At 43.3% G+C, this 11,344-nt stretch overlaps 1 protein-coding gene across 1 annotated transcript in view; it reads right to left on the bottom strand.

Moving 5' to 3' along the window:
* The window catches only part of ADORA3 (adenosine A3 receptor), a 32,384-nt gene extending 24,141 nt beyond the window's left edge, over nucleotides 1-8,243 (bottom strand). Inside the window, exon 1 of the mRNA XM_044432029.1 lies at nucleotides 8,155-8,243. Within this exon, the coding sequence (XP_044287964.1) occupies nucleotides 8,155-8,185 (31 nt within the window). The 5' untranslated portion in view covers nucleotides 8,186-8,243. The remainder of the gene's footprint in view (nucleotides 1-8,154) is intronic.
* Nucleotides 8,244-11,344: the final 3,101 nt, after the last annotated feature.

Here is an 11,344-nt window from a genome sequence, read left to right on the forward strand (position 1 = left end):
AAGCTTGTGTCACAGATAAATAAAATTACAGGAGAAGCTGGAGGAGTTGAAAAGGGGGTATGTGCAGACAAATGACCCTTTAGGATTCCGTTGTTCTTTCTTTTTAAAACAATTAAGTGCAGTTAGCTATGCATAGGTATGAAGGAGAAGAGATTTTTTTAAGAAAGGGAGAAAATAATGTATACTTCCTATAGCCTAGAGTTGCTTCCACTGAAGTCAATGTGATTTAGGTCTGAAGAAGGGCACTGAAGTAAATCTGATTACTTCTGAGTAGGCATGCATTCCTAGTTGTTTCTTGAGCAAGAGGGCAAAGGGGGCTTCGGAAGGGTATTTTTCATAGGGGAGAAGCAGGGAGGGGCATTTGCAAGTCAGATAGACAGAGAGAGAGAAGGTGTGGGGGATGAAGGAGGTGGGAAGAAAAGGAACTGAAGGTGTCCTGTCCCCTCATGCTTGAAATACAAAGAAGACTCCTGCTCACCGGCAGCCTCTCAAAACTACTCTTCCTGGCCTCAGAACAGTACCAGAAGTTTAAGACATACACATGCACATACATATGCACATCATACAAATACTAAAATGTCCTATCTACATAGGAAGAAAGCAAACACGTTAAAAAGCACATCAGAAGAAATATGGGATCTATTGAGAAACAGTGTGAGGAGGAGAGCTTGGGGTGAGCTTCAGGTGGCATGCCAGTGAGTCAGACATGACACTGTTGTACGTTGTCCCCCAGTGTCACTGAAAGTATTCAGGGGAAGGGCATACGAAAGGCCACATAGTGCTGCTTGTCTCCATTCAGCCACGTAAATCACAGTCTTCTGCCTCTGAGAACTGGGGAGTTTATGAGGCATCCTGTCAGCTGAACGCCATGCTTTATAGTCAGAACCTAGACCAAGTAACAAAGTATTCATCATATACTTTTCATTCAAATGGAAAAATGTGCCCTGCTTTCCTTTTTTAACAATTGTACCTCAGCTGGATGAAAATGTGAGCATTTCCCAACGTAGGAATACAGTATATCTTTGTGAGATTTTGGCATGCTGTTCTCTTCTCCTGCAAAGCCAGAGGGAAAATGAAGTATGTGTTCTCATTTGGAGACAGAGAAGAAATTCTAGTAATTGAATTATGGAGGGGCTGCAAGCATGGGGGAGAGATAGGTGCAACTGCACTCCTTGCATTTTTAGGCTGTACCCCAGAACATTTGGGAAATGCTGGGGTGGTCTCCACCCCATCCTGGTTGACAAGGTTGACCCTGAGTAGTAGTATTTCCAGTTGAATGTCCGTTAGTGCTACCAGTCACAAGGTACAGTGCATCCTCCCCTCAAATGTTCTGTGCTAAGCAAAATGGCAGAAAAAGCAGGTGAAAAACACAGGAAGATTGCCAGTGGACAGCATTATCTGCCTCTGCCCCCATAAAATTCCATAAATGCGGCAGGGCAATTGTGCAATAAAAGCCTTATATAGATGCAACAAGACATCCAGACTTCACTGGGAAAGACATGAAGCAAAGCAAAGCAGAACACTCTCGCACTCCCACCCACCGAATGTGTGATGAAGCCCCAGTGACTTCAAGGGGAATATTTCAACATAGACTTTATATAATTCTTTTCTGTCAAAGGTACATAGGATGTGTCCTTATCCCAGGTGAGACTATTGCTCTATCTAGCCTGCTCTACATGATTTTGAGGAGCATATTGCCTGGGAAAGAACACCAGCCTGATCATGATACTTTCTAACAGGAGAATATTCCATACCATCTGCACAAACCTGGACAACCTCTGCATATCAAAGTAGACAGTGGTTCCATTGTCCTAACAGCCTAATAGAAAAACATATACACTATCTTGAGCTCATGAAAGGTAAGGTTGGGTATGAATTGCAATAAATTAAAAAGAATTAATTTTTTCAGCACTTTTCTTTATAAGTGAAAGATAAGCCTAGAAAATCCAAGATCCTGAAGCTGGCTGGACCAGTCCTTCTCACTTTACAGACATACATGCAGACTTAATGGAACATGGACCAATGGATGGTTTATCTACGTAATCACACCTTGCTGGATTATTTTAACAGTACAGTCCAATGTATGCTTACTTAGCAGTAAGATCCATTGTGTTTACTGGGTCTTTTTCCCAAGTAAATGTGCATGGGCAGAAGCACAAGAATCTGCCTCTTTCAGTGCTCTGTTTGTGACAACAACACTGCCGGCACTGTGTCTGCCTTGATGAGCTGCTCTGTAAAGTGTGCAGTTGCAGCTCCTGAAACAGAAACTGGGGGCAGTTAGCGACACAGAGGAAGACCATCTGTTTCACTTTTCACATCATACTCTACTGTTTTTATTATAACTTCCTTCTATCACTAAACACCAGCTATTTTAAAGCAGATCTACAGTAGTCTTATTTAGACAAATAGATATTGCTTGAATAATGTGGCAAAAACCAGTATTCAGAAGAGCTTTCAAAAATGTATTATTGGTGCTTTGGCCTAGACAGAGTATTTATGTTTGTTTGCTTATTTCATTTCTGTACCACCCCACAGTGAAAGCTCTCTGCTATATGCATGGCAAAGCACAAAAATGAAAGATCATTTTATAGAGAGGCAGTTCATTGGTAGCAACACGTTGCACATGTGGGAGATGTTTGTGTGCTGTGATGTGGTGGAACCAGGGCTCACAGGATCAAAACGTCAGAAATTTTTGATTGACAGGGAAGATGTTCACATTCATCTGCCACACACACCTTCGATTTCCATGCCGCCTCTGGGCTTAGCTGCAATCTTCGCAGTAGCTGGAGATAAATGGATTTTCCTAGAAAAAGCAGAGCTGCTGTATTTCTAGACTCTCCTGTAGAATTTAATTATGGGGACTGTCATGATGAGCACGTGTGCTTCAGAATTTGCTAATGTGCCCTTCTGTCTGTGTGCCATATGACACAGGTGATGACCACATCATGAGAACTTCTTAAATTAAATCTGATCTGCTAGATTTTCTCTTCTGTCATCATGTGCTGACACCTGCTGCAGATGCTCTTCTTCCCCTGATATGGATCTGCATTGCCAAAAAGAGAACATGCCTCACCAAAAAAGAGGGTGCTGGTTTGCATAACAGCTGCATATACTAATGTACATGTATAATTTCTAATTTAGAAATCATTATTATAATTTTAAAAGAAATGCATCTCACCACAATGTGGAAGACTGTGACCAGGTGCATTGGTACACTTTGCTCAGGCATTGTTGTTGGATGGTTTCAAGGCCCGGCTCTTCCTTCAGCTAGTTCTCCTACTAAACTTGGACTGAACAGCCTTCAAAGAGAGGATTCCTTCAAAATAGAGACAGGATTGTAAAAGGGGACACCTAGCTCCTCTAAATACTACAGCCTGGAAGATTTTTGAGGACAGAATGAAAGACAGAGAAGCTAATGGTAGAAAGGGGGCTGGTTGTTGGTTGTCACAATTTCTCCATGCTGTAGAGCAGGGATAGGGAATGTGTGTGATCCCCCCTGGATTGGCTATGCTGGCTAAGATTTGAAGGAGTGGCACTCCAGCAACACTCCCTATTCCCCACCTTACTGAAAAGGTCTATAGCCACATTAAATCATACAGGAGGCAGGTTAACTGCAGCAGAAAAACCTGCCCTAATATCAATGTCCTGCTTCATCCCCTCCTTTATTATCTGAATAGCCTTATATATCAGAGTGTTGGTCTTGATTAGGCTTGGAGTCTTGAAGAAAACGCTCAGCTTTCAACAAGTGACATTTTGCTGGACCAAGCAAGACACCAGTTCCCTAGTTAAATGCTGCAGCCCTTCTGTTCAGGATTCATTCTCTCTGGTGTTAGTGGTGGTACCACCATACCAGTTATTTCATTTTGTCAAACCCTTATTACAGCCTGACAACATGAAATAATGTGGGTTTTTTGGGTTTGACCAAGACTTTTCAAATTATGTTCAAGAAAAATCAAAGATTCTTGTGTGATTTTGATTTTCCTTCCAGTGTTTGCATTCTAAGAGTACTTTCTTCTTTGTCTTCAGTTGTGTATCTCAGTGTATCTTGGAATGGCAGAGATAGTGTGATTACTTCAGGGAGAAAGATTTATAAGAAACAGGACCCTGCTGGGATAAGCCTTGGCAACAAAAAGACAGAGAACGGCTTAGGGATTTAAACAAATGAAGAGAGAGAAGCAGCTAAGAGGTCAGTGTGACGAAGTCTTGCTCATCCTGAGTTGCTATCAGGGGACCTGCTTAAGCTGCCCAGCATAAACCATGAATGTAAGAGTATGTTGTAAGCACAGCATTGCTAAGCACCTAAAAGAGTCAGGGCCCGGGTCCATAGGGCAAGCCTCTGGATAACATTTACACATGCTAATTATATCTATATTAGCAAAGTTAGAAACAGTTACTAGGGTTGATTTAAATTTCATTTAGGACAAGCCAGTCAATTAATTCCCCACTAAAATTACACTGAATGAAACAAATACTACACAATATGGTCCAATGTGGCAGCTCCTGACCCTCCAGGCTAGGAGAATCATGCATCTCCTACTGAGGAGAGAAGAAGCATGGGGGCAAAGATTGGGTCTGCATTCCTTCCACCTTTCAAAACATTTAGACTGTAGGTTTTGGCTCTGTCAGTGTTTTGCCCCTGCTTGCAAGGAAAGGCTGAGCTATACTGGAATCCTGACAGAGCCTCCTGGAATGTCCACCCAATGTCAGATCCAAGATCAGCCCTTCATCCTTGGAGCTGCAGCTCATACAGAGGGAATTGTGGTGGCTGTGAGAGTAGAAGGAGGGGGTGCTCTGGGGTTGGAGTTCAAGCTCTGACCTTTCCTGTATCCAGCCAGACAGCATCTGGCAGGCACAGGATTGTGTCCTTAATTATTTTGATAATTCCTAAATAGGCTATTCTTCTTCAGTTACAACTAAATTGCAATGGCTATGAATGGGTGTGCAAAACGTACAAAAGAGGATGCTTGGTAGATTTTTTTTCGTAAGTCTTTCATGCACTCATGTGTACAATGTGCAACTTTTGCATGCACAAAAGGGAGTTTCAAATGGTTGATACAACACTTATCCAAAATCAAGCCAAGGTCAAATCAGGAAGTTCCACCCAGTTTCTCAATTCTCACCCAGCTCCTGCTCCAAAACCTAATCAGTTTGCTTTCAATCAATTACTTCCCTTCTTTGGTCATCATCACTCACCCCCATAAATTAAATTCAAAATAAAAGTTCAAAATGTCGAATGTGTTTTGAGAGGACTGTTGGCCAAAGAGTGGCTGCAGGTAAACAGTAGAGTACATTATTTGCATATGGAAAGGTACAGGCCAAGTCCCTCTCTGGCACCTCTAGGTAAGGCTAAAACCTTGAAGAGACCATGCCAGTGTTGATAACACCGGGCTAGGTGGGCCGATAGTTACTCACTAATCATAAGATAGCTTCTTATGTTCTTACTGGGGTAGAAAAGGTAGAGTAAGGAAGAAGGTTTAGAAGGAGAGTAGACTTGGAAGGAAGGGAGGAAGGAATGGGTTTGAAATGGGTTTCTTTGGGAGAGGAAGGGTGGAGAAAGGACTGGGCAGCAGGAAGGAGGCAGAGAAAGGTATAGCGGAACTAGCTGCTCTGCAATTTCTGATGTTGCCTTACTGTGGGATGGATTCTTGTGACTTTTCCCTCAAGCCCCAGCAGGCCCTTGCAGAGAAAATGGCTTGTACGAAAGCAAATTAAACCTGTGGGGGCATTTCAACCTAAGTTTACTCCTGTTATTCCACGTTGCTAAGGGAACTGCCATGTGTTCAGGTGTGCACTGGAACAGTCACAGTGGACTTCTCAAGCTGAGTGAAGTGAATATGCTCCATGTAAAGAAAGATACCCAATTTCCCCTGGAATATGTCTGTATGCATGATTAGGCTGACCATGCACAAGTTGGTACCGGATGAACTTTCATATTGCTTGCTGTCTGAAAGTCAACTGGAGAACACACATTATAAATGTTCTTTTTATAGTTTAATTTTGTTTAAAAGCTGAGAAATAAGATTTCCTGGAGCAGCAGATCCAAAACTAACTGCTGCTTGCTGCACCTGCAATAGCAAAGGAGAACTGATGTTGTGACAGCTTGGCAGCCTGCTATCAAAGTCATAGGAAGAATAATTTTAAATGGAAACCTCTACAACACTGAATGAAAGCACTCTCTTCTCATTCAGTTTACTGTTCACCTTGAGAGTTCCCATTTAGCCAAATACGTCTGTGCTTCTCAAGAGGAATCCTGCTCCTCTGTGAAGTTATCCAGGTGCGGTTTTGTTTTGTTTTGTTTTGTTTTTTTAAATGCTTGAAGTAAAGGAAGACGCAATAGCTGTATGCTTTAGTTTGCTTTTCCCTTGAATACAATCCACCATTTGTGTTTGCCTTAAAACATAGTAATTTTAAATCAAGAGCAATGAAGGTGCATAGAAAGCAGAACATGACCTTCCACTCAACAACGGGGGTTGTACATAATGCAAATCCATGGTATGCATTTGATGAAGTCTGGGTTGCCATACTAACAAACTATGGTTTTTTAACCACAAAAAGAAAGGGGAAAGGGGACAGGGACAGGGATTCATGGTTTGTTGTGCTGGGATCTCTGGGTTGTTGTACATGAGACTCAGACTCATGGATTATTTCTCCAGGTTACAGAAGTGGCAGGCAAGACAGGTAACCATGGTTTGTTCAAGAATCTGCCAGACAGGTTCTGCGCAGGGAATAATCCATGGGTAATCATGGGTTAAATCATGCATGGGTAAACATTATTAAATGAGATTCTTTTAAAAAAAGAGGGTAAGAATGGTAAAAAAGATGGGGGACCTCCAAACTATCAGTGCTGAAGGAAAGAGGGGCTGAGTGAAGGGCATTGGCCTCTGGCGAGGCCCAGATGGTCAAATTTGGTCCCCTGGCCTGAGGTTATTATACAATACCTGTGCTATCTTTGTTTTGTGGGATTCAGGAGTTTTTCATCAGATTTGAGCTGCAGTTGCCAGACTACTACATTTGAGAAGGACAATAAGTCGGTGGCAGAGCACATGCCACTAGTGAAAGTCCCAGGTTCAGTTCCTGGCCTCCCCAGTAGTATAGGAGTATGTAGTGGTGGATAATGTGATATCCTGATGAACTAATGCCATCCTTAGTGTGCAATATTGAGCTACATGGACAAGGAGTCTCGAGCTGGTAAGGCAGCTTTCCATGAGAATATTTTCAGAGGAGAACATTTTATTCCCAGGCAAGTGTACAATTATTACTATTGTGCAAGTATTTCTGTTCTATACGAGTTGCAGGGAAACATTGGTCGGAGAATGTTGTTGCATTCATGTCCTGCTTGTGACCTTCCTGTGGGCAGATGTTTGGCCAACCATGGAACTGAATGCTGGACTTGATGGAGCCTTGGCTCTTTGTCTGTTCTTAGGAGATATATCTAGAATAAGGATGGGGAATGCCTGGTGCAAAAGAGTTCCCCCTCTGGCTTGCCAGTTTCCTCCTGAGGCCATGCCCTTCTGCTTGCATAGAGTGGCTCTAATCTGCAGTTGACCAGATATGAACTTTCTCCTGCTGAGCAGTACAGAAGGGGTCTGTGTCACTGTGCAGCAGGGGGAACCTTATTTCTGATCAGCTTCTTATCGGAAATAGGAGTTTTTCCATCCAGGAGAGAGGGGTAAGGCCTGGAGAGCAAGCTGATGAGTTATTCAGCCCAGCTTGGTTATGAAGCTTGTCCTGCAAAGTCTTACCCTGCTTACTTGAGCACAGTCAAGCTTCTCATGCATTCTTTGAAGCGGGCAAGCAGGAGCTTGCTCTTTGGATGCTGTTTGAAAGTGCTGCTAAATGAGCACTTTAGCAGCACTTAGCAGCAGAACACTAACTGGTCCTGCTTACTTGTGAGTAGACATGAGTAGCTCACCCTTGAGGAAGCTTAAACTAGTTTTGGTCACATTTTGTCCACTCTGATTTTGGCCCTGTCCATCAAAGGAATGCCTCTCTTTGAATCTTTCCCTAATTGGAATCTGTACCTTGGAATGAAAATCCCACCACCCTAGTGTAGAATGTAGTTGTGTGCCATTAACACGTATTAAATAATGTATAGTGATCAATAACACAATATACTGCCAGTCACACAAGCAGTCAAGCTTTTATACCACATACCCCACAAGGCTGTGGTTGCGTTTCTCCACATGGTGTCATTGCTCCTTCTTGGTCTTTGGCTGAGATTGTCATAAGTACGTATCCAACACTCCGGTGATATCCCTGCAATAAGATATACTCTTACCCAATGTGCCCACACAATTAAGGGCACTTAAATTCTCAGAAGACAACAGTTAAACAGCCCTTGGTGAAAGAGAAGTTACTCTGAAGCCTCCGTGTGACAAGATTGTCCAGTTGCTTTTTTGTGAGTTGCAATTTCTCTTGCAAGAATTTGGGAGGAACAACAAGGAGGAAATGGGAACAGTAGAAGACGCGTGATCAGTGACCTATCCAAAAGAGGGGTTGCCATAGCAGAGGGGGCTGAGACTTCGGTTAGCCTCTGCCAAGACAATCCTGTGGGAAGCATGGGTGGGGCAGATTGGTGCTCTTAATCCTGGAGCGAGCATTCATGTGTGCCCCATGCGGACCTGGGGACCTGTTCTTATCTCATGTTGTTTCATTCCACAGTCAAATGCCTGCCGGCCTCTTGGTTTCAGCAGACTCAAGAAATAAAAAGGGCACACTTTTATGCTGCTTTGATGTGGTGGGGAGAGAGAGAGACAGACAGACAGAGTTAATCTGTTCATACATCCTAACTGGTTTGCCACTTGTTTCTAATAGAATGCCAAAAAAGGAAAATTGCTTTTGGGCAAGACAGATATCTTAAAGTAACGCTGATCTAACGAAAGTTAGAAGCTGGAGTAATATGCAAGAGGAAGTGGGTTAGGGGCCGAAACTATGTATGAGGCTACAGTTGCCTTATAATCACTGAATCAGCAAATGGAGTCTGATCATGCAACCAAAAGGAAATAACATTTACTTAGGCTCAGTCCTGAACAGCCTCTTCTCAGCTTTTGCACATGAGAATGGGTTTTCCCCAGGAGCTTTTGCGCTCTCCGTCAGAAAAGCCTAGCTTCACAGGTTTTAATGACACTGAGGCTCAACAGTGGTGACCTGGAGGGGGTGTAAATGCAGCCCCAATCACAAGAACTATTTTCATCCCCCACCACCCCCTTGAAGAATACCTGTGAAACGCATTGACCACAAACCAAGGAGGACTTAACAGTCATAAGCCTGCTTAATTTGGGGCTGGATTTTGACCATTTTCTACACATGCTGATTCCCTGTGCATTTTATATTTAAACATAAGTGAGCAGTGATCTTGTTTTTTGTTCACAGTATGTGGTGTTGGGAAAGTTCCTTGGAGAGGCAGGGGAGACAACACTTGTGGATTTGTGGGCTTGGGTGGGCAGGAATCTAAGAAAAATACTACATCACTGCAAAGAACAGATGACTATTTAATGTGAGCCCCATTGATTCCCTTGGGGCTTAGTCCCAGGGATGTGAGCACAGGATTGCCATTAGCACCATCCCATATACAATAAACTGAGAGTAAGTCCGAGGAAGCTGGCTGGGACAGGAAGGCACTGCTAGTATCTCCCATGCAACTTAATTCAGCCTAGCCAGGCTGTCCCTGAACTCCAACAGACCCGATTGCATGACCACCAGATATGGAGCTGTTGTTTTACTCTGTCTGCCTGAACAGTAGGAATGGGTGAGAATTTTTTTCAGTTCAATTATGATAAGAACATGCCAAAATCCACAAAGTTCTCCATGAATGAGTTGAACGAGGCAGGTGGAATGGACGGATTCATCCATCCAGGCAAAGAGCTTTGAGCACTTAGCTTTTAAAGGTGTATCTTTGAGTCCCTGTGTATTTAACATGTTAGGGCACAATGCTGTGACAATGCCCATAAGCTCTCAGTCTAGAGGCTTATGGTCATCCAACGCAGTGTAGCAATTCTGACTGAGGCATGCTTCATCTCTCAGTCCTCCCATCCTGCATTGTTCACTAGGCGGACTTTTTGTCCTTCTGATTGGAGCATCTCAGAGGGAGAAGGAAAGGAGCTGGAGCAGCTGCAAGACACCTCATGATTGTGCTCGGGGGTGGGGGGAGAGAGCTGCAATCGCACTCGAGGGGCGGGGGAGATGGCCGCGATCACGCCTGTGTTCCCTACCTGAGCACACCCGTGATTGTGCCTGTCTGTGGTTGCAATCGCAGTCACACTTGTGCAGAAAACATGGGCGTGATCACGGTTGTGGGGGGGGGGGGGGCAGGGGGAGATGGCTGTAATCTTTGTTGTTGTTTGTCACTTTGCTTCAAATTTTTGTGATTATTAAAAAATAGTTACAGAACGGATTAGCCTTATTTACATTGAACCTTATTGGGAAATTTGACTTGGTTCATGACCAATTTGGGTTGTGACCAGGAGTCATGGAACAGATTAAGTTTGTGAGCCAAGGTACCACTGTACTTGTATAATAACAGGTATGATTAATATAGAATTCCAATGAAAATGATTTCTTCAATAAGTGGACTGTGGAACAGAAGACACTAAACCATCTGCGAAACACAGATGGAAGTGTTTTAACAAGATCCTTATCTTCCTAGTCACTGGTAAGGCCATAAATTATTGACGTCCATAGGTCAATTTCTCCAAATGATCAGACAAATTCATTTTTATTATTATTTATACAGTACACACAATCGGGATCTAGATTTCCTCCCAAAATTTCAAAGAAATCAGTTCTAGGGTGAGATGAACTGGAATGCTGGCGGATATGCATCACCTTTGAAATGCCATGCACTCTGCTCAGTTCTTCTGAAATAATTAATCATTTAACTGAGCCCGCCACTAGCCCTTCATAGGGTATTGCACAATCCTTTTCATCTCGTGTAAGCATTCTTCTGTCTCCATGTGCTGAATAGATCATCACTCATTTGTGTTAGGTCTCATTGCCAGTAATGGATAGATAACTTTCCCTGGTAGTGTGGCAACATTTTATGACAGACATGACCACACTGCCCCCTCTGTCCTTCCATGGTGCAAAACTACAAGACTATTGAAAGCTAAATTAGGGAACTAGGGTTAATGATGAATCCTTGAGCCATGCTGTGCAGGATCTCGTGCTCCACCCAGTACAAAACACTAGGTAGGGGCCCCATTAAGCTGGTCTCTTTGTTACTGTGAACGTGGGAGCCCCCACATCAGACCTGCTCTCTGAAACGGCAGTTTTACATGGCTGCATTCCAAAATCCTCCCACCACCACCATTGTCTTCCCCTCTCTTTAAGGATAAAATGACTAGTG

Source organism: Varanus komodoensis, unplaced genomic scaffold (assembly GCF_004798865.1).
Source record: "Varanus komodoensis strain SLA01 unplaced genomic scaffold, ASM479886v1 scaffold1, whole genome shotgun sequence".
Taxonomy (NCBI): Eukaryota; Metazoa; Chordata; class Lepidosauria; order Squamata; family Varanidae; genus Varanus; species Varanus komodoensis.